This window comes from Ixodes scapularis, unplaced genomic scaffold, assembly GCF_016920785.2.
Source record: "Ixodes scapularis isolate PalLabHiFi unplaced genomic scaffold, ASM1692078v2 PGA_scaffold3__209_contigs__length_174095766, whole genome shotgun sequence".
NCBI classification, from domain to species: Eukaryota; Metazoa; Arthropoda; class Arachnida; order Ixodida; family Ixodidae; genus Ixodes; species Ixodes scapularis.
Window position 1 is genome coordinate 76,741,143 of NW_024609868.1, and position 23,749 is coordinate 76,764,891.

At 44.7% G+C, this 23,749-nt stretch overlaps 2 protein-coding genes across 2 annotated transcripts in view; both read left to right on the forward strand.

The window, feature by feature from the left end:
• The first annotated feature begins 827 nt into the window (after nt 1-827).
• Nucleotides 828-15,314, forward strand: LOC120837790 (casein kinase II subunit beta). Its single transcript, XM_040207382.2, has 7 exons — nt 828-928; nt 1,295-1,383; nt 1,788-1,890; nt 3,877-3,992; nt 7,504-7,579; nt 13,976-14,165; nt 14,535-15,314. Exons 2-7 carry the CDS (start codon nt 1,312-1,314, stop codon nt 14,644-14,646), a joined length of 669 nt encoding a protein of 222 aa, XP_040063316.1. The 5' UTR covers nt 828-928; nt 1,295-1,311; the 3' UTR covers nt 14,647-15,314.
• A 1,671-nt stretch (nt 15,315-16,985) lies between these two features.
• Nucleotides 16,986-23,749, forward strand: part of LOC120837787 (procollagen galactosyltransferase 1-A) — a 621,404-nt gene continuing 614,640 nt past the window's right edge. Inside the window, exons 1-5 of the mRNA XM_042292499.1 lie at nt 16,986-17,433; nt 19,152-19,380; nt 19,471-19,535; nt 20,981-21,050; nt 22,145-22,352. Of these exons, the coding sequence (XP_042148433.1) occupies nt 17,231-17,433; nt 19,152-19,380; nt 19,471-19,535; nt 20,981-21,050; nt 22,145-22,352 (775 nt within the window). The 5' untranslated portion in view covers nt 16,986-17,230. The remainder of the gene's footprint in view (nt 17,434-19,151; nt 19,381-19,470; nt 19,536-20,980; nt 21,051-22,144; nt 22,353-23,749) is intronic.

Consider the following 23,749-nt stretch of genomic DNA (forward strand, 5'->3'; position numbering starts at 1 on the left):
ACGTTACTAGAACCCTCAGTTGGGAAACTCGCCCTTGCAATCTGGGCTGCTGGCATCCACCGAGACCGGGTTAAATACGATAACAGCGCCATCCTTTAGGGACGAATTTCATTTCATTTCATTTATTTGGCTCAGGAGAGTCGGGAGTACAGCAGAAAGGCCGAAGGCCCATACCAGTTGGTCTGCAATTGAATTGAAACATGAAAGTTGCTTTATATGGCTACTGCAAGATGGCCCAGCGAGATGGCGCCACCGGCCCTTCCGTGACTCGACGGAACCAGTAAGTGCAGCCGTGCAGTTCACGGAGTGGCCAGAGTGGCCGCTGCGGGAGAAATGGCAGTGTTGCGATCGCCATTAGCTAGGTACTGGGATAAGGATCGGAGCCACTCTTTCTGAGCAGTTATTCAGCTGAGTGGTTCTAGTAACGTTGGCGCAAACCAATGTTTTATCAAAAAGTTATAAATTATCTTCTGCAATAGTCAATCAGAAAATAGTGGCCGACAGAGACCGAAAACGGGCGAAAATGGGCCCCATTTTCCATTAAAATTTCAGAAAATCCCTAATAACTTTTGAATACACTATCGGTTCGTACCGAAACTTTGGCATCTGGTTCTGGTTCGGACCCCTAGCGGAAACATTTGGTGGAGAATGAGCGTTCGGCAATGCATAACTTCTGTTTGCGATATAAAAAATGTAAATTTTTTTTGGAACATCAAGCAAACCTAGACTAGACAAAATAGTCAGAAAGTTGATCATCATGCAAATTCCAAATCAAACGATACCGTTGCTGGCGCCCCCTTACCGCCTGCGCCTTGCCCGCGTCAAACTAAACTATCTCAAGCCTTGTATAGTGCGTAGGTCATATGAGCGTTGTTCGCAATCTTGCGTGTAAAGAATTTTCTTTCGCATTTGTTTAATTTGGAAGACGGTAAGTGATCTGCGGGGACATCTCCCCAATCAATTTTTCTACCTGCTTTCTGATCGTACAAGTCTCAGGTTGCCCAATTGCACGGTGTTAATCCTTCGACCCTGTGTCGCACGTCATGGTATTGACGTGACTTTGAAGGGTTGCGAATGCTTTGGACACTCGATCTTGGGATCGGTACGCTGTTCGGCGGTGTTCGAAGCCTTTGTACCTGCTCACTTCAACGTCGGGTGCTGTTGGCAGGCAGCGGTAACGCTGCTTGGGCACGCTTGAAACGCGGCCGCGGAAAGCTCGCTACGGGGGAGCAGCAGCCGTGATCAGCTCTGGATCCTTAGGTGCCAGAAATGAGTGGTGGCTCTCTTCGTCCAGGTAAACTGTCTGAAACGATGAGCTCATCCGAGGAGGTATCATGGATTTCCTGGTTCTGCGGTCTACGGGGCAACGAGTTCTACTGCGAGGTAAGAAAAATTGTCTAGCGTGCCAGGCAGTAGCTCTGCCGCTGCTTGCTTTTTTTTTTTTTTTTTTTTTTTTTTTTTTTTACTGCCAATTTTCTCGTACACTTTGCGACACTGTAAGCTCGAGCACGATATCGGTGGTTTTTGTATTTACATTTTACTAACACGGGGTATTAGCGAGCACTAAATTCGACAGCTTAAGCCGGTGCCCCAAACGAAACGAAGGCTTCCCACCGCACCAGTAGTCTTTTGAATTCAAAAAGAAAACGACGCACCTGCGATCGCTCGTTCGTTCTAGCTGTGCTGCGATCTGTGCGTGCGTTACTTAAAACGTGTATCCTTCACGTGCGAGCTAGAAACGGTAGAAAATTCCTGAAATTTTCTTATTTTTAATGTTTTTGTTTCAGGTGGACGAAGATTATATTCAGGACAAATTCAACTTGACGGGATTAAGTGAACAGGTACCTCACTATAGGCAAGCCTTGGACATGATTCTTGATTTAGAACCAGGTGAGTATCGGTTATGAACTACTTCCGAAGTCGGTTGAAGTGTGGTGCGGACCCCTGCAGTGCTTTCAGTACTATTGACCATTTACCTATAGTTTTGGAAAAAAAGGAAAAAAAAAAGGCTGTATATACAGCGCCGTCTGACGGCACTACACTTGCGCCTACAAGTGCTGTTTGAAAGAAAGTAGAACGGCGCGTGTATCACTGGGGAGCTCGTTAACACACCCCCCCCGCCTGCGTTCACGCCGCTTCGCGGCGACAGTATGCGGCTGCTAATTACAAAACTATTGACTCATTTGGCCCCCGTCGTACACGCCGCTTAGTGGCGTCCAGCCGGCAAACCAAGCCCTTATCCCCCATGCACCTCCTGAAGCGAAGTCCCATTCCATTTTGTTCGACGAATTTCGTCGACAACATGTTTTCTTTTCAGTGTTAGTCGTAAAAAAGAAGTGTAAACGTCGACAAAACAAACTGTTCGAGAAAAAAAAAAAAAAAAGTAAGCCCCCACTGGGGATTGAACCCGGGACTGCTTGCTTATGAAACACACATCTTGCCACTACGCTACACTACAGCGTCGAGAAATTCATATTGAGTACTCGTTTTATACGAGACTTTCGGACGGCACTTGAACGTGTGAGTGGAGTACCGTTGGACGGCACTTGAACGCTTTGTAAAAGTGCCGTCAGACGGTACTCTAGACACTACGAAAAAAAAAAAAAAGGTACACAAAAAACTGGCCAATGCAGTTTCATTATGTTAATGCTATTAAGTGCAAAGGTGCAAGCGAGCTGGACAAGAATGACGAAAATAATCCCTGGAGAAAGGGAACAAGTGGGACACTTAGCTGTGTTTGAAAATTTGTTTGTCTTTGCCCCCCTTGTTTTCCTTCTCCAGGGATTATTTTCGTAAGTTTTATCATAATTGGTGGCCAAGGATGTCGTAATGTCACATGGGGCACTGCACTTGTTTTGGATACATCCTTATCCCAAATATAGCTCTAAAAATTTTTTTTCTTCGTTGTAAAATTGTTTTATGACATCCTTGTTCCATCTTAACTGTTTAAAAAAACTGTTTTTCTTCCTTTGCATGTGTTTTTTGAGCAAGTTGGCTGAGGTGAGGTAGAGTCGTCAAGTGTCAGGTTGCCTGAGGCTCTATGGCCCGGGATCCAAAATATTCCTTTTAGTACTTCATCGTTAGAAGTTGGAACCACTTCCCGCATGATAAATCTTGTTTTGATAGAACTGAAACGTGGTCCGATCTGAAACTTTGGCGGCCAGCGGCTCTCATGCGGCGGTAGATCTGCTCGCACAATAGGGTAAACTCGAAATTGGTTGCCCTGTTCCTCTGCGCAACTGCACGTCCGTTGCTTATTCACGTCACGTGGTTCGCACATAGTATAATTACTATGTCGAGCACGTGTCGGTGGCGTGATAAGCACTGCTGGTTTGCATTTTGAGCAGCTAAAAGCCACTCAGAAAATATCAAGGACACTATCTTCAGAAACATATGGTACTTGCTTTTTGGTTCTCATTAAGGCTCAAAAAGTTTCAAGTTTTTGCATCTTTTACAATGTTATCCCATCTACCTAGACCCCTAACCACTCATGTTCATCTCTGCTGCTAAATGCAATTGAAATTGCTCCCGTGCTTGTCTAAGACACAAGCTGAAGTGCAATGAAAACTGATCTGAGCTGCTCCTAGCCTGCTCCAGAATGTAGTTTTAGCTGCTCCAAACCTGCTCCAAAATGCTGTTTCAGCTGCTCCCAAATACATTTCATGAGTTCCCCCCCTGGTGTATGTTTTTGACACTCTTTATAAGTAATGGGTTACCAACTTGCGAGAGTTTTTCTGCTGCTATTAGTGTCATTGCTTTCGGGTGAAGAACAGGCATCTATTTGGATGAATTACGTTTTCACAGCTGTTCCAAATGTGCACATAGCAAACTGTGAAGCTCATAGTCTGATGAAGCATTTTGTTTTGTCGGGTGCAGACGACGAACTGGACGACAACCCGAACCAGAGCGACTTGATTGAGCAGGCGGCTGAAATGCTCTACGGCCTTATCCACGCACGGTACATCCTCACCAACAGGGGCATTGCCCTCATGGTGGGTGTTCTCTTATTGTCTAAACTGATTGAGGAAACCTTGTTTACCGACTCGCAGAGCAAGGACAGGTTGGTGTGAAAAGTGGAACTACATTCCCTAGGTCAGTTTCTCAATAGAAAAAAACAAAAACAAACCAGCTGCAAGGTCACACCTTGTTGTGAGATCTCAAACCAAGTTACCAAGTGCGCAAGTGTTCTTCATAGAGCATGTGAGGGCTTCCTCAACCATATAAAGCCCATAATTATACTAGTCCTTTTCAACGTTATGCCCAATTTTAGTGTTGCTGTGGGTGATGTATTAGTGCAGCCTGTTACTTTTTCACTCGTAGACACTTTACCCTTTGTCGACGGAATATAGATGTACTCTGAGGTCTGTGCTGAATACCTGATGTGCCTTTTGCATATTTTTTTTTTCATTCAAGTAGCAGGAATGCACTTATTGTGATAGGAGCGCATGCTTGGTACTTTACTGTTTCATATTAAAAAAAAAAAAAAAAAAAAAAAGAAAACCCACCATGAGTAATATTTTTTTTTAGAACTTGAAAAACATGTTTGACAAGTGCAGTTCATAAGACATCTCAGGGTTGACTGACTATATGCACTTTGTGGCTTCCCAGAGCATTTTGTGCATCCTTGTGCTCCCCTCATTTTATTACGAATCTCAATGTGAGATTGGCAATGTAGCTGACATTGCCAATGTCAGCTGAATGTAGATGAATGCATCTAAGGAACCTCAGATGCGTACTGCATCAGGTCTTGTGCGATGGCATGGGGGGCTTTTTTTTTATAATGTTTTTCTGAGGCCCCCTGATTGAGAACCGCCGTTGTAAGTACATACTATACTCGAAATGTTATTTTATGTTGTTTTTTTTCTCTGTGGAAATGTTGGTTATACTCTTGTGAGCTGCTGTTCAATGATAGGCACTGTGCTTAACCATTTTATGGTCGCATTTTTTTTCCAAGGGCGCACCCCCGTGGTCGGGTTTTTTTACTCGATGTGATAGCAAAGAGAATTCACAAGTTTATTGTAGCATAAAAAAATGTAAGACTTAAAATAAATAGTAACACACACTTCAAAAGATCTGCGGCACGCTTGCTCGAAGTAGAACAAAACAAAAATGACTAAATATTTCGAATTGTCAACTTTCTAGTACTTCTTCAAAGTGTGGTAGTCCTTGAAGCAGGGTTCCACACACAGGCCCTTGTCACAGGCGGTGCACATGAACCTTGTGTCCTTTCTTTGCTTCGGTCTGAGAGCTGTGTTGGCACACACGTGGCACCTTCGTTGGGTGCGGCTGCCTTTCGCCGATGTTTGTGGCACCCTCTCGGGGAAGTGTCAAGCTGTCAGCCTCGTTGGGTTGTCTCCGCTGGGCCTTCCACTCTTCTGCCTCTCGGTATGATGCTCTTCAACGAGCTGGTATACGACTCTTCTTCTGAACTCGGTGAACGTGATCTTGGAGGCACTCCTTTCACGGTGAAGAAGGAATGCATTCAACAAAGACATGCCCAGAAGGTGAAAAAAAAACTTCTTGTACCACTTCAGCGTCTTCCTGATGCTTTCAGTGAAGCTCAGCTGCATGTCTACTTCGTCCACAAGTCCCATCTTCTGGTTGTACTCGAGTACGCATGCTGGCTTTTTCTGTGGAGTGCCTGTTCTTCTGTCCACCTTGCCAGTGTCCTCAAGATGAGCTCCATGCATTGAGGTCAACATATGCACCTCCCTTTTGTCACACCACTTCAGTGCCAGAAGTGTATCGGTGTGAAATGACTCTACTTCTCCCCTTCTTATCTTTTTTTTTTGAACTTGGGAAGTCCCTTTCTGTTCTGTCGAACTGTTCCGCAAGCATTGGTTTGCTTCCCTTGAAGATATTGGAAAAGTGCCGGGCTGGTATACCAGTTGTCTACGAAAAGAGAATGCCCCTTTCCGAGATAGTGGTTGAGCAACTCGAGGACGATTGAGCCCGAAAATCCCAACTCCTTCATCATCGTCATTGTCGTGGAAGCTCCGGTATTCACGATGGACCTCAAGATGTAACCGGTCATCACGTCGCACAGAACAAACATCTTCACTCCAAAACGGTGCCTTTTTGAAGGGAGGTACTGGCGAAATGAAAGACATCCTCTCCAGGGCATCATCAACTCACCGATACAGAGATCTTGGTACGGGACCAGGAGGTTCGCAAACTTTGCCTGAAGTGTCTCCATGAGTGCCCTGATTTTTCTTAGTCGATCTGCTGCTTCAGTGCCGGCACTGAAATGAAGCACTCTCAGCAAAATGTAGAAGCGATTTACTGAGAAAAGCCTTGAAAGAAAAGGGGTCTCAGTCATTGGGTCGGTGGTCCAGTAATCCCTCACAGCATTTTTTTGGACGAGCCCCATCAGCAGAACAGCTGCCAGAAAGCAGTAGATCTCAGCGAGACCAACGTCTACCCATGCTTTCAGTCGCGATTTCCGTGCGAGGTCGGGCTGTGCGATCAGCTGGTGCGCGTAGTCGTTCGTCTTGTCTGCAATCAAAGACACAACTCCCGTGTCGAAGTAGAGTTTGAAATAATCTGCCTCTTTCGCATTTGGCTGGAGTAGACTGCAGGCTGTCCGGAATGCGACGCCTCAAATGGAAATATAGATGGGGAGAAGTCTTCCCCTTTTTTCCAGTCGGTTTCGTTTTGACGCGCCCGCTTCCGAGACGGTCCAGCAGACGGTGCGGCTGTGTCCGATTCTGAATCTGAGCTGGTTTGCAGTTTTTCGTCGGATGTCGAGCTGTCGTCCGACTTAGAGTCCGAGAAGGGTTCAAAATCTGAATCTGAAGAGCCACCGCTCCAATCTCCGCTACCTCCGGAGCAGCTGGCACGCGCAGCCATCTGAAAGTTATCGCGTGCACAGAGCGTCCAGTTTCGCAATTTCAAAAGCCCCTCCAAAACAAACACGACGGGAGATATGCGGTCGTAGTTCCCTATGACCCTATGAGATGGCAGCACGTCCCCGCGAGCGCGCCCGTTCATGCAGAGGTAGGAATTTTCGAATGAGCAGACGCGGACGCAGCAACCATGCATGACGCATCCGCGCTGACGTACGGGTACTTCAGTGACCATGAAAGGGTTAAAGGTTGATCTACATGATTTTTTATAGGAAGGCTGGAGATTTTTTTTATTTGTAAGTTCACGAGAACGGACGGCCTCCCGTTTTATATCAACATTGTTAGACAAGATAATCTGTGATAGGCAGTAAAGAAATGTTGGGGGTCCTGCAAGGAGAACCATTGAATATACTCATTCACTGGGAGTGTCAGGAAAGGGAGGACTCCTTTTCAACTGCACCTAGGTATTGAGAAAACGGGGATGTCCACTTTCATCAACTCTCAAGGCAGTTGTTTTAGCATTTCTGCACCTAAAACTGACTTGCATGTTGTTGCAAGCACGCCATAGCTTGCAGAACATGCTAGTGTCACTGTTTTGATTGTCTGCTGAGGTTTGTGCTTGCATTGAACTGAGATGTGGTTTTTTTTTTGTCTTCAGATCGAGAAATACCAGAACGGAGACTTCGGCTACTGCCCCCGCGTGTACTGCGAAAGTCAACAGATGCTCCCTATAGGTGAGATTGAAAGCGCTCTGCATGCTTTTACCCAGTGTGTGTTTTGTTTTTATCATTTCTTTTTCAGTACTCTGCGTCATTCTTACCATTAATATGGAAAACTACTAGAAAATACATTTCGAGTGGAGCTTTTGCGTCAGTTTGAACATTTTCAAGTTAACATATTTTCTGAAAAACCACAAAAAACTAAGCCTAAAACAAAAAACAGATTTTTGAAAAAAAAAAAAAAAAATGATTTAACTGAAATTAAAACTAGCCTGCAACTTTACTGGTCCACCATGTCGTCGTGACATTAGATGTATAAAGATCAGCACATGTGCAACTTGAGGCTGTGATGCCCAGTGTCGGAAGCAGTCGGAAGGCCGTCGCGATCGTTCTTGAGAAATAATTGACTACGATTCCCCAAGCTCCTATAAGTCAAGCGATCACCAGAAATGTTTTCATATTCTCGGCACGAGATTTCAGACGATTCGCTGTTCACATTCAATCCGCCGGCATCGCCTCCCAGGGGACCTTTCTTGGGGAGCTGCATTTGCGAGCCGTCGTCGTGGGGACCCACATGCCGCTTCGAATCAGGGTGGCAAGGAAGGTTTTATTTGGCTAGCAAGCTGTGGACTGTTTTCTAGTGCGGCACAAACGCTAGGCCCTCGTGTCGAACTGCTCGAAGCCACTTCCTTTGCAGAGACTTCTTGGTCGGAAACCAATAAGATCTCACTCTGCTGCATTTCTTTGTGGTGTTATTGCACCCCACAGCCAATCACCAATTCTCCCCATCCTCCATCACATGCTGCGAACAGCTGAAAGGATAACTGCAAAGAAAAAAAATATTTTTTTAAACAGCCTAATTTGGACTAGCATGTCAAAAAACAATTTTTCCACAAGAAAAAAAAAATTTACAGTAATATTTATTGCGTGAGACTGATTTTAGTTTGTGGCTATTTCGTCAGTTTTAAATCGCGCGCCACAAAGTTCGGGTTCCGCGACGTTTAACACCGATTGGCTGCTATACTTCTCATTGGCTAAGAGATTGATTGACAGCTTAGACCTTGGTTGTTAAACCTTTGTTATATGTAGCAAGTTCCTTTTGAGCGGCATATTTTTACGTTTAAAGAATAACCCATGTGATGGGAGTTATTATCCTTTACAAAAGGTTTACAAGACAGGCACTTCCGTTTCAATTCATTCCATAACAAACAAAAGCTTCGCCATTCTTTCATGGCCGCCGAAGCCGATGTCTCTGCTCCCGCCTGTCTCGCCTACCTCGACTAGTCGTTTCGCCGAAGTGATCGGTGTTTCGTGCTGACCCAGGTGCTTGAGTGAGACTTCTTGAAGTGATGTAGTGTGTGTTCAGCAGCTGTCGCAGGTGTTAGTGATAGGAAGCGACGCGGGGTTTTTTGTTTGTTTGTTTATTTGCGCGTGCAAATAATGCCTACTTTTCGGAGATGTCAGATGAGTGATCCCGACAGCGAGCCTCCCAGCAGCCATGTCGCCCTGAAAGGAATGCTACTTGGCTGGAAGCAATCGGGTGTTGGCGTATCGTCAAACGTGTCCAGTTACGTTCTTGTCATATCACTCTGGAGGCCGTCGAGATTCGCACCGGGTACCCCGAACGTCCGCGACTAGACACAGCTGTTATGTAAAAAACCTGGCACAGCCAGGTTATTACGTAATGGCTGTCCGCGGAAGCTTTCGGACGTCCAAATTCTGCGTTAGCCGACAGATTTTTTTTCTCGGCTTCCAAACCATCTTACTTAAAGTTGTTTGAATGAATGTGTACTGTTATCGTAAATCCTGGCTTGTGATTACGCCTTTGTAGAAATAATTCTTTTTGCTGGAGAGACGCAAATGACGGGCATAAGAAAATCGGTTGCGTATTCCGCGTACCTTGCAAAAGCACTTCCCCAGTCACCTTGCGAAAAGCGCGAAACACGGAGTCCGCACCGTCCCGGCTTCCCAGTCTTTTTTTCTGCTTAAGAGCAGTTTCTACCTGCTGGCTGCTAGCAGGTGTGTCTACTGAAACTGCAACTTGAAACTAGGGGCAGTGCCAGAGAGCAAAGACAAAGTTTGGAAAGCTTGCTCGCCCTCCCCAATTTCTGAACTCTCAAGTAATTGTACCGTAATAAATGCACAATGCCCCCCCCCCCCCCCCCCCCCCCCACAAAAAAAAAACAAAAAACAAAACAACTATGTTTACTACGTAAAAAATGGTCTCAGTTCATGCATCTGTTCTGTGGGCAGGTAGGAAGTCTTGCCCAAATTTATTCACACTGCACGATGAGCGCAACACGTCGCTGTGCAAACAGTCCAACATGAAGCATAAAAACGGCAGATTTATGATAACAATTCAGAGTCCATTGTTCAATTAAAGTCGTTGGGCACCTAAACAAGAGAACTTCCTCTGATTCCGCGACTCGCTGATCATCCTCAGTGCTACATATGTCGAGCGCTGCCATGTTTTCCGAAGGAGGACTCTGATTTTCGGTATTTCAGAAAGAAGGGCTGTAGTGCGTTTGCAATTGTGTTTAAAAAACGTGTTTTACGAATGCCAATATTAAATATTATAGAAAGGTCGCTTACAAGGCCTCTAAATTTCATAATTTTTGACGTCACAAATAGCAAGAAGCGAGGAGGTGAAAAGCGGGAGAGAAGAGTGCAAAAAAATAAAAAAGTGTGTGTGCACGTGAATGTTTTTTTTAGCGTCATATCTTTTTTTGTGTTTATAACTACAATTTGCATTGTTTAAAAACAAACGACTTTTGGGGTGTCAGTGTTTCTTTTCCTAGCGCCTGAATTCTCATAGTATTTTATTTTCCATCGTTTTTCTATCTTAATGCAGAATTGCATTCTAGCAAGGTAACTCGGATTTGCGTGGCACGTCATGTGATGCCAGGTCACATGACTCATGGGGAAAGGTCGTGGTTTGCGACTTCGCAGCGTCACGTGATGCAGTGCCATGTGACGTGACTAAACTGCTGCATCATGAGATAGATCAGAGTGTGCCAATAAGAAACGTGATGAAAACCCACCATTGTTTATGACGATAAATCGATAAGTGAAAATACAGCTGCCATTTTCCTTCTTTTCGTTTCTCATCTTTTTTTTTTTTTGAACCAGGAAGGGCCTGCATTGTGTAATGGGTATTGTTAAAACCCTCGTTACTAAATGAAAGATCTATCAATGTCCATTTTTGTCCGGTTAATTGTGGGTTATTTTTTAAGTTTTCCACTACCCTCTCCAACACACACCTTGGCTGCATTCCAAATCTTACCCAAATAGATCCGAGTTACTCCGGTAGGTCGTGTTACGTAATAACACAGATAAAGCGATGCTGGATGCGTGTAGGTTTTCGAACGCAAAAATACAAAACCCTTGCTCTGGGGTGGATTGAGTTAATTTTGGAGCATGGCCCTTGCTTCCTATAACCTATAGCCGAAATATTCAGGAATGCATATCACACCATATATAGGGTGCTCTTAACAGTACTATTGACCATTTCACACTACGATCTAGTTTAGTGCTCGCACATACTGGAAGCCTGGCGATAAAACGTTGAAGCTACAGTGTTTTCCTAATAGTCTCCTTAGTGGTGTGTCCTTATTTTAGCTCACAAGGGAAGGGCAGACCCCAAACACTGTAATTATTAAACCTTTTGTGGTAGAGTATTTTTTTTAGTAGTTGTGGCTTTGTTTCTAAAGTGATAGTACAAAAAAACAACTCAATGCACAGGGTTTAAATTAATTATCTACAGAGAGCACCTACAGTGCTTACAAGCTCTCCAGATTAAGAATCATTGAATGAAAATATTGAGGACAAAATGTAGTCTCCTTTTTTCCATTTGGTTTCACTTTGGCACGTCCACTTCGAGAAAAATCTGGTGGTCTTAGCCTCTGGACTGGAGGTATTTTATGGAGCTTTTCCATACAATAATGAGTTCTCTTTCTCTTTATCAATTCCAAGAGGCGTTGGAAGTCTGCATCGAAAGAGCCCACACTCGCTTGCTTCGTGGTCACTAGTACTAGGGCAGCCAACACAGAAAGTGACCATGATGAGTGCAGGTCATGGGCATAGAGTGTCTAATTTTTGAACTAAAATAGCCCTAGCAAGGTGAAACACTGTGTAAATAATCAGTTATAGTTTCTCAAACAAACAGCAACACCTCTCAGGATGTGCGTTTTTGCGTTTAGGTCGAAAATTTTAAGAATGCGTAATCGCTGTTATACATGTACTGCAGCAGCCCTCTAAAATGCAACATGATTTGCAGAGAAGGAAAGCTTGCCGAAAGACCAAGGCCCCTGCTACATAAAGTTTGGCAGTTGCTAGGGTATAGCTATAGATTAACTTTGTAAATTTCTTGTACTTTTTGGCTGCTAAGTATAATGTTCTGTGGACTTTTGCACAATTATTACTCCTAACCTACAAAATGTAAAGAGCAGTTTTGTGAACAAATTCAATATCTCTCGGGAGACATTATATTGTAGTTTTTCCTGGATAGAAAAGAACTGTTGTGCTCTGGTCAGAGGAATAATGAATGGGAAGCTGGTAACAGGTTTTAATTTTGTGACCATCTGCACAAATCATTAATCTTGCCATCGCATATTCTTTCATTGATCACAGTGCAGTAGTTAACCTGTCCTTTCTCCCAAAATACAACATCTCTTAATTCCTTTTTTCCGGCGACATTTGTAGACTGGCATGCTCTGCCCGAAGCCATTGTTTCCTACCGAGACATTTACTCCTTCCGTGACATGTTAACCTTATTATTTCATTAATTGAATCTCGTGTAACACTTTGAGTACCAGAGTTCTTAAGATACTTTGATAAGTAAAAAGATGATCCTGCTTTTGCTTGTTCCAGGAAAAAAAAAGGCTTCTCATTGCTTACCCATTCTCTGGCTGGCATCTCCAGTGATGTGATTGCTGCGCCAATTGCGCCAAACTGCGCCAATGGGCTAACCCTGCTACATCCTGCTACATTTCACCGAAATATGCCTAATCTGCGCCAAGCCTGCGCCAAAGGACCAATTTTGGTCGCCTTTCAAAAACGAAACTAAGAACCGTAATTGAGCATGCATGAGCTAGGTGGCACAAGACGCCGCCCGACACAAAGTATCCTCCATCAATCGTCTATTCGGTCTTGCTTGATTTTTCCCGTCGTCTTGCGTTACGCGCTCTCGTCGTCTCGGAAATCTCGTCTCGCGCCTTTTTCTTTTTTTTTTTTTTAGCGATAGACGTGACGTGTGCGGACGCTCCGACGTTAGTGTGCCGGGTTCCAGCCGTGCCGTCATGCTGTGAAACAAAACCACGTTTTTGCGTGGCGAGAGTTACTTTGTGAGCTGAAGCGCTCGCGCGACCACAGTCGCCGTGGTCGCGCGACGTCGTGTGTTGCCGTCCCCACGTCGCTGCAGATATGGCGCTTTCTAAACTGAAACGCATCGACATTACTGCTCTTGTTTAAATGCACTGATCTCTATGTCTAGATCAGTGTTTAAATGATACGCTGTTATAAAAATCCCTCTTTAACTCAATTAATGCTTGGTGAAGTTTTAATTGCCTAGGTTTCTCTCGGTGGGTTTTCTTTCGAGAGGGACCCCGTTACGTGAAAAATCTGCCGCGAAAGAAAGTAGATGACGAGAAGCGAGCTAAAGCAACGAAGGCAATGTCTGCACGCTGAACCCGCACAGCGCGCTTGTTTGTCTCGAGTTCAGTCGTTGCACAAAGCGCTCCAAGAACTTTTTGACCTTGATTGGTAATGTCTTGCATCGATACTCTCAGGTTCTTTTTTCCTGTGTGTTTAGCCTGTACCTCGCCTGTCGGCCTGGCAAGCACGCGTAGCTGGTCATTTTATTGTCGTATGCTGGACAGTTACATTTTGCATACTATTTTGGGAACTGGTTGGTGGCATGGTTTCGGTTTCGGTCGAACAGCCGTTGTCTCCGCTCGCGCAGCGAATCACGTGCAACTGCAAGCCTGCCGAAGTTGCCCTCACGTGCATGTGAACATGATTGCACGAGAGGCACCAACCGGGACGCTTGCAATTCATTGTTTTAGGTTTGCTTACTTTTTATAAAAATCTGCCACGTCGAGAACCAGTAAAACGATAGCAAGTCTTTTTTTTTTTTTCGGAATTTTTCGGCAACGCTTACAGCTTTGTATACTTGTGGGATGTCTCAGCACCACAAACACAAGCAGCGAGTTCCGCCCCAACACATCACAACACAACACAAAGTGGCCTAATTTTTCTAAGAATATATGCTCCAAACGTCACTTTTTCTGCTCCGAAACACTGTTTTGGCTGCTCCAAAGTCCACATTTGCTGCTCCAAAACACTGTTTTGGCTGCTCCAAAAGGTGCTCCAAAATGGCTTAGGCCAATCACATCACTGCATCTCCCACCGCAGGTCTGTCAGATGTTCCTGGAGAGGCAATGGTGAAGTCATACTGCCCCAAGTGCATGGACGTATACCTGCCCAAGTCGTCGCGGCACCATCACACGGACGGAGCTTACTTTGGCACCGGCTTCCCCCACATGCTGTTTATGGTGCACCCCGAGTACAGGCCCAAGAGGCCCACCAGCCAGTTTGTGCCCAGGTAGGGCCTTCCCCCAGGACCTTTTCCGCATACCTTTTCGACGAACGGTCCTTTCGAATCCCTCGGGGTTGCACGTGGGTGCACATGGCTGCCGACACTAGGCTTGGGATGCAATTTCTCCCATCCTTGCTCCTGGGCAGTGCCTCCAAGCAAGCCCCAAAGCAAGGATGCCATTCAAAAGTGGCGACTACTTGACCCACTCCTTTTTGGTTTCTCGTTCCTATTCTAGTTTTCCGTTCAAGACAGATTTTTTTTTTTTTTGTCTTGCAGGTTACATGTTGTTGCTATCCAGAGTTATTTAATACTCTTTAGCTAGGTGTCAACTGCAGAGTGACCCATCCACCGTCGTTGTGCTCTCTTCCTTTGCAGGCTGTACGGTTTCAAGATCCACCCCCTGGCCTACCAGTTGCAACAGCAGGTTGCCGCCAACTTCAAGGCCCCCATACGGGGCCTCGGCAACTATGGCAACGGCAAGCGCTAAGGGCAGGGGCTCAGCAGGAGCCTGCATCTCTCGTCGGCATCCCTGTCACGAGATCCCCCTCACTGAAATCTCTCTCCTCTTCTAACCCCTTTCCCTCCGTTTCACCTCTTTCCCCTGCCCTCCCCCTCTTTTTCCTCTCACGTCATCCCGCCACCGAATGTTTTCATCATTGTCAGTTGACACCGGTATAACTCTGTGTCTTTCAAACTGTCAACCGTCAGGTTCTGTAAAAACCCCGTAATGGCAACTCGATTTGAGAACATTCGGATCGGCTCGGAGTCGGCCCGCTCTGCTGCACGGGCATTCTTCGAGGAGTCCCTCAGTCATTTACTATTCTTACGGTGACTAGCTTAGCTTTCTAAAGGTGTCGATGAGTTGAGCGTTTTTTGGTCCTGCCTGGGAACTTGGCTACTCCCGTTAAGGAGGAGGTCGTCGAAATGAATTTTGTGGCTCTGCATTATAATTTCAATCCATTTCCCGTTTTTTTCCCTTGGCAGTTCGAGGTTCCACCACATCTTCATCTTGCTTCTGTCAGTTTTGTTTTTCTGTTCATCTGAGTGTCTTACTGGTACTTGTGCTTTCGTCGGTGCAATGACCCTGGTGTTTGAAGTTGTGTGGTTCTTGATATTTGCATATGATGCGCTAATAAAGCTAGTTGTTGGAATTTCTGTGATGTAGTTATTTTGTCTGTGTTAAGACTGCACTTTTGGGTAGTTTTCTGCTGTCTACCTTTGCTTTTTTTATGCCTTTTGTCACAGTTTAACTGTAGAACTGCCCTTTCTGAGTGGAAATGAACCGCTTTTGTGTGACTCGTGGAAGTTGGACTATATCTTCAAATGTTTCTCTTTTGCTTAATGAGGAGAATACGGTAAAAATTCCAAGGTTGAGTTGTGATGCTTCTTTATTTTAGTTGGTGTTTGCAAAATTAACCATGTTTCTATCAGTAAATGTTAAGTTTTCCAGTGGCAGCAAACAAAGCTGAACCGTGACGAGCTACAGTTCAAAATAAATGTGAAATCTCTAATGACAAAGCTTTGACTTATTTCTTGCACAACAGTTCTCTGGACTTGATTTTTCCAATTGTGTGCCGAGGAACTGAGGGCTACGAGGAGCCGAGAGAGCGGGGGAATGTCGGAACGCCGAGCTCTGGTTTGTATGATTAGTGTGGGCAGCCGTTGTCTACTGCCCTCGTAGAACGCGTTCGAATGCGAAAAAAGGCCAAGCACTGGACGCCGGTGTTCGCGTTGCAACAGGTTTCACGAGCTTAGGATAAAGGCAACTAGCTTTAGGTATACCTAGGGAGCCTTCATATGCGCTTTGCTAGGGTGGTGCCACCCTTTGTAATTACTACTCGCCGACAAACCATCAGCCATTTTGGTCTCGGCGATAATCCGTGGGGCTTATAACCCTCCCGGAAACAAGCACCTTATCTCACAAGTTCGGAGCAGCGTTGTGGAACCCACGGTGGGAGGATTAGCATTTTTCCCCTCGGGCGGGGGGACCGATGGACACAAAGGTCACTTTCTGGCGCAAGGGAAACGCACGGAGAAACAATGAGGAACAAAATGGCGGCGGGAGAAAGGGAAACAGGCAGTTGGCATCACTATGCGAAGCGCACATGAAGGCACCCTAGGTATACCCACTAATCATTCCAATCGGAGCTCGTCGTTCTGATGGTTCTGAACTCCGACCACGTTGTGACGTGCCCGCGGGCCCGCGCGCTCTCGTCTCCTCTCCCTCGGTTGCACAGCGCATACTTTTAAAGAACGTGAACACAGTGTGGCGACTTATATTAGTCACGAAAGAGCAGATGCTTCTTTCCTCCTTTTTGATTTGTCGGGATACACATTTTTACTCGGTCAACTCTATTGGTTTACTTCGTCCCGTACCAGAGGAGACTGTCAGATATTAAAAGGTTAAAGCTTTTTTGACAATGCAAGGATGCTTCAGGTGGTTCGAGCAAGTTCGTGAGAACCTGACAAGTGTTCCTTGGTTCTCGTACCTGAAGTAAACAAACTCCACAGAACTAAAAAAAGAAAAAAAAAGGAAAACACTTTGCGCAGTTTGGCCTGGTTTGGCCGCCGACAAATTGCATGTTTTTTTTTTGCTTGACTTGGTCGATGTGCTGAAAAAGGAACCGAAACTAACAAAACATGTATTAATGAAAAGTGGCGAAAGAGGACCAGAAAATATCATTTAAAACTAATAATGCTCAAGTCTAAATTTAATTATAAGTCATTTATTACTAACAAACTTAACGTAACAGTTGTGTCACCGCAGCTCACTTCACTTGTTGAAGCCACCGACGCCACTTTTAGCCAGCACTGCCTACAATCGACAATCTCTGCCGCCAACACTGTACTTTTGTCACGTGTCCCTGCGCTTACCTGTTTCGTTCTTGATTTGATTGCTCCGGCTCCAGGTGTACCGCGAGTTGTGGCTGCGCTTCCGTAACATTTTTTTGAGCGCGTAAACTTAAGCTGAAATTCACGTAGCGCTACAAGTGACTTTTTTGTGCCCTGCCCTCGGTTTCGGGCGCTTCTTCGCCGTTCCTATCAGTCCCGCTAGCTAAGCTTAATTGAAGATGAAGTCGCCGTTGGTTCGATTGATCATCTTCCACAGTTGTTCTCTACTGCTAGCGACTCGCGCGTGGGCATCGGACGACGAGAAACTGGAATTACCGACGGTGTTCATCGCTGTCATTGCAAGAAACAAGGCACACGTGCTTCCGCACTTCTTCGGGTACTTGGAGCAACAAAACTATCCGAAATCTAGGATCAGTTTGTGGTAAGTTGTCGGGTAGCAGTACGATATAGCAGCTTGCTTTCGTTGATCAAAGCTGATGTCGTTTTTCTCTTTGTAATATAATTCCCTAGTTATTTCTACAGCGGCACACTGCTCTCGTTGGGTTACACGTGTTCACGTGGTCTGCGAAATACATGAACCAAACGAGTCCCGAGGCGGAGTCCGCTATCACAGTAAAATTATCAACACGTCCCAGCATCACTATGAATAGAAACTTCAATTTAGAAGAGACGAATAAAATGGGCTTTGTTCGTGAATTTGACTTGTTGGTTTTGTCACCGGTAATAATGAAAGTTTTCAGTACTCATAATGACAAATAAAAAATAACTATTTCTGCAAGCCGTGGCCACCGAAAAAATAAATAAAAAAATTGTCATATTTTTCAAGTGAAATTAGTCTTAATTTTATGCCGAAAACATGAGAATTACAAAACGATACGCGGTAACTTATTCACACTAATCAAGGCTAAGAAATGGACAGACGAAAATGCAAAACAGGACTGAAACCACTATGAAGTCCAAGAAATATAGGGTGTTTGAAATGCCGAGGCTCCATCTAAAATGGACCGTAAAAATCGGCCCCTGCACGTGGCAACCTAAGCTTTTTTGTCAAAGGTGTATTTCACAGATGGGTCTTATTTCGTAAAATTACAAGGCGTAGCTCCCTTCCTGTAAAAAAATGGGGCCAAAAAGCTTGCCAGTGTCGACGGCAGATGGTGACGCAGACGACCGAGTCGAGTGGCGGGGCGCGGTTGACGCAAGTATTGATAGATGGTGAAATGTGTCGTACCGTCCTAGTTATTTATGTAATGCTCCTCGAACACCGTAATTTCATCAGCACGCTCCATGACCACGACTTTATTCTAGTTTCTGAGAACAAGATGATTGACAGTTGGCAGGAAAGCAATGCCTGGGGCACTCATTAGTCCGTGGATATCAATGCACAAAAAAACCACAATCAAATAATCCAGAGTTGGCTCACCCAAAGCAAAACGATCGGTGTGTCTTTTCTGACAGTCTGAAAGTAGTAAGTCAGCATGCTAACTCACAAGGATTATATCTCTTGTGTTCATGTGCCTCAGATTTGGCAATGTATTTCTTTTAGATTGTCTTAAATATGACCGGTTTATTTAATTTCAAGCAAGCCGGCTGCACTCTTTCCTGCTCGTTAGTGTGGCTCTTTTTAACTGGCGAAGGATGAAAGCTGCACACAAAACAACTATGATGCAGTGAGACACATAATAAGCTGTTCACATATTTTCTGGACTATAGTCCACAGTCTATACATATTTAAAAGTTAAAATTTTGTGCATGCACAGGTGTGGACAGATTATATGTGAATTTTTTCTTTCTAGATTGTTCATTATGACGAGACATGACAAATTTTGTGAATCATGGAGCATGTTAATGGCAATTTATGTATGATAAAAGATTGTTTGTGAGCTAATAAAGGAGTACTTGTCAGGGGATGCTGTTTTTGAGAATGCTTTATGTGCTGACTAGGTGCCAAATGCAAAATCTAAGGAAAAATCTTTTTTTTCTTAACCTAAAATTTGTTCTCGCGGACTGCACACCGGGGTTGGACTATAGTTTAAAAAACATCGTATGGTGCACTTTCGTTTAATTTTATGCTCGTGAATCAAAGTCTGCCTTTACCCTTGTTCACCGTGCTTCAAATTGCACTTCACACCTTTTGCTCAGGATATACACGGATCACAACAGCGACGACACCGAGGACATCCTGGAAGCCTGGGCGGAGGCAAAGTCTGACGATTACCACAATGTGAACCTGACAAGAGAGGAAAGTGACGCCTTCTATGCCGATGAAAATGGTGTGCAGAAGTGGACGGCTGAACGCTACTGGCATGTGATCCGGTTGCGTGAAGAGGCCCTCAACCTAGCACGCTCCCTCTGGGCCGATTTTATCCTGGTGAGCTGGGCGACGACGTATTGGTGACGGTATATTGCTTGTCAGCTTGGCAGAGCATTGACAGCCTGCATTTCTTTCCTTTTACTCCAGTTTCTAGATTGTGATGCTCTTCTCACCAGTCCAAAGACCATACTGGACCTCGTCAAAGCCAACAAGTGAGTTGTTTAATCCACGAGTTGGATGGCTGTGCCAGTTGGTTTCACGTATGTAAAAGCGAATGGTGCAAAAGGACGCAGAGAGGCAGAAGGCTGACACTGAACAAAATGCTGTGTTGCATTCCTGCTTGTGTGCATCTTTTTTCGCGCTGTTTGTTTTAAAAGGGAAATGAAACAATTTTTAATCTTGACTCAGTAAGGCTCAGAATAAAATGTCGCTACGCAGTGAATACGGAACTGAGGCTAGTTGTTTGTTTCACAAATATGCCATAGTTGTTGGTAAAAAAAGAAATAAAAAAAATTGAGTTGTGTTTTCTCTTTCAACCCAGCTGGTAAGAGGAAGGTCACACATGTGTTTAGTGAAGTGGGCTCTGGGCTGTTGCGGTTTACGGCACGAGGACAACAGACATACCACGTGGCTAAACGTTTACTGAGTCCTTCCCTATTCCAGAACCTTCTGGAAATGCTCCACCACATGCTATGTTCGTCACATCACCTAGGCATATGTTTCATGGCCACTATGTAGCTTGTTTCCGGACACTGGTTAAGCTGCCTAATTATATTTAGGCACGTGCACTCTGCTAGAGTCATTCTTACCCCCTGTTTTATTTGATACCCAATTAGACCGCCTTGAGTTGCATCACGTTTCTCACCGCAATGCTAGAGCTTTGCAGAACATAGTTTTCCAGTTTGTGCTTCGAACTGATGAAGCTATTTGTCGAACTAATGAAGAAGCGCGGTGGACTTCAGATTTTTCTCGTATGATACCAGTAAACGTCACATATTTTGTGGTCGGCATGCAATATTGATACTCAGTTTTACGGTAAGCTGATATGGGACTCAGAACACTTGATTTTTCATTAGATGTTCTAGTAGAACAAACATATTGAATGCCTTGTATCTGCTTGTGATTTAATAATAATAATAATAATGTTATTAATAATTTATTGCGTGTCAAAATAAGCAGATACAAAATTCCAGGTTTAATCCTTTTTGAATCTAAAGGTATTTTTTTTTAAGCTTAACAGATTTGTTTAAAAAAAGCCATGAAAGCTACACTTATGTGGCTTCTGCAGGTCAGTTATACGGCTAGGGGGACATAGTATGGGGGGCTAATTGTAACGATCAGTCGTCTAGTTGAGTGAAATTTGTTAATGTACTCTTTGCTTAATAAAAAGTTATTTAACAAAATTTACTTAATTAGCCAACTGCTCCTTACTATTAGCCTCCTATACTATGTCCCCCTTGCCATATAACTCACCTGCTTAAGCTGCATATGTGTAGCTTTCACTTCTCTTTTTAAAGGATTAAAAAAAAAAACACCCTGTATAGATAACTATTTAGTGCCCCTCAATGTGAACCTAGCCATCAGAAATAGTCTTCTAAGAGTAATGTGTATTTCCATGGTGAAAAATCTGTTTATCGTGTAATTGTTGTTTCCCCAGAACTGTGGTTGCACCCATGCTGGACTCACGCAGCGCTTACTCCAATTTTTGGTGTGGGATGACCGAAAAGGTAAAAATCACTGTTTTTGTACAGACAAACACAAAACCAAGATCAAATGTAGTTGAGGTGCTTGAAGCATATTACAGTAACAGGCTATAATATGTATCATAACTCATAACAGAGTTAACATGTGGCTGATATGTCGGCCCTGAAACCTAATCTTATAACGATATTGATGTGGCCAAAGACAGATCACCTGACAACATGCTGGTTAAATTAAAAAAAAAAGGAAAAAAAGAAGAAAGAAGGATGCAAAAAATTTGAACACAAGAGAACTGTCACCTCCAGAATTAATACTGTTTATTAGCAGGTTTGCACATTTATCATCTGGCAAAGCATGACTATAGCCCATTTATGCAATCCATGGAAGAAGTACTATTGTGCAGGATGGCTTCTCTAATGTTCTAGGCACTGATAGATGGATGGCCATTCAGTGCATGTGCAAAAGTTAAACATGCGTTATAATCATTGATATGATGGCATCTGGCCTGTGAAAACACAACATGATTGGTAAGAGAATTCTCAGCTTTTTATTGGGCGAGATCCAGATTAGATATTTTAGCTTTTTTCATTCGTAATGCCGGTGATTTTAATTTTGAATAGTATATTGTCACGGATAGAAACATAGACTCGTGGGGAAACTAAAAACAAACGTTTGATGAGGCGAAATTGTGCCTTCAGCTAAAGAAAAATATTGCGGCGGCAACGGAAGGGCGATTGCCCCGAAGACACATACTACCCCTGCTTTTTACACTCACTATTTTCAGGAAGTCTCTGAATTAGAACACACAATAACACCCTGGAATGAACTGGAACTTTCCAGAAAGCGGTGATTCTAAAAAGACGATCTTAGCCGGCGGGGTTTAAACTCCATACCTTCACGCCGCAGCTGTGTGGTATGTACACTGCCAGCTCCGCCATACATACACACACTGATTTGCTCTGTCAGTACAATCATGCTTCATTTTTTTTTTTATGGAAGTGATTTTTTGAAGTGGCTCTTTATATTGCACTGCAGCAAAGTGTGAAGCCCAACTTGTAACAGCTTTACTAGAGCTCAAGTTGGGACCTTGTTGTGACATCATTGCTTGTCCTGCTTGCAGGGCTACTATCTACGGACAGACGACTACATGCCCATCCTGGAAAGAGAGAGGGTGGGAACCTTCTCGGTGATCATGGTCCATTCGGCCACGCTCGTGAACCTCAACCACGCGGACTCTCGCAAGCTCACCTTTGACCCTGCAAGACTGGAAGGCTACTCGGGGCCTCAGGACGACATTATCACCTTTGCTTACTCGGCCAAGTTTGCAGGTGACTCGACGACCTCCAGGGTTCTTTCTGTTTGTTTGTCTATGGGACTTCCCAAAGGAATGTGGCTTCCCGTATTACACATTTCTTAGCATGTACACTTGTGGGCAATGCAACCTGAAACAACCAAGCAGCGACTGAAAGATACCAGTGGTGCTGCCCTGACTCGAGAAGTTAACTAGCAATGAGAAATCGCATGCGGGCGAGATTGCAGTGGCAGTCTATTTGATTCAACCTGATTATGCTTGAGGACTGCAGGGCGTGACTGTACACGAGGTATTACTGGGCTGGTTTAAACTTATCCGAGACGTTAAAAAAACAATTTGAATGGCACAGAGACCACGTGCCCACATAATGAATGTGGCGACAAGTGGATGTAGGCAGGAACAGGCTGAGTCACATGGCGGTGGCCAGGACAGTCCCGTCTACATGGTGTCTCTCATTGCTAGTTCAAAGTTCTCGCTTCGAGGCTGTGCCATCAGTGTCTGAATTCGGTCGGTGCTCAATTGTTTTAGCTTGCATTGTCCATTACTGTACTCTGTGTGATGGTGGTATATCTCTCATATTTATTAATGTGAAAGCATTAACTGTCCCATGGAGTGAACTGATGTCATCAGCTTTGAAACCACGCCAAATGTTGGCCAAACGGCACCTAAAATCCCCTTTCCCAAGTGAAGCCAATTTCTGATGGCTTATGCTCCCATTGGCTGGCATGCATAATAAAGGAACGAGGCTCCCATTGGCTCTCGTGCAGCGTAGTTCCAAAAGAAGCCATTAAAGAAGCCCTCTCCATGGTGGTGCAGCACACACAGCAGCCCGGCCACCGGTAAGAGCGGTGCGACAGTGCAAGCCTGGCGGCAGAGCCCGCTCGGGCAAACTACAGGGACCCTCCTCGTAGTTTGCCCGAGCTCAGCGCGGTGCGGCCACTTCACGAGAGCACGCGCTCGACCTTAGGCCGGGGAAACGTGGCTGTCCATCCCACTACGTTTCAGACGAACTAAGGGAGTGGAAAAACGACATTCATGCTTTCACTTTCACAATTCGTAAGAAGTGCTTAGGTGTCCTCGGACTTTTAACATATGTTTGCCTCAAGGCCCGTTCACTTGCAACTGAGTAGGGCTGGCTGAGACAAGGCCAGTTTTTAAGCCTCTTGCGATGGTGTAGGACCAGATGTGCTGCTGCGGAGCAGGTCCTAAGCCATTGCAAGAGGCTTACAAACCGGTCTTGTCTCAGCCGGTCCCACTCAGTTGCAAGTGTGTGAACGGGCTTTAGAGCTGTTGAGCAGCTGCATCTTGTGCAGCTCTCTTGAACTGGGTGGCAGCCCTGGTTTTGACAACTTATTTCTAAGAAGTTTTGCCTTTAGGCAGCTTTGATTACATTTATTTATGAGGCATAACGCT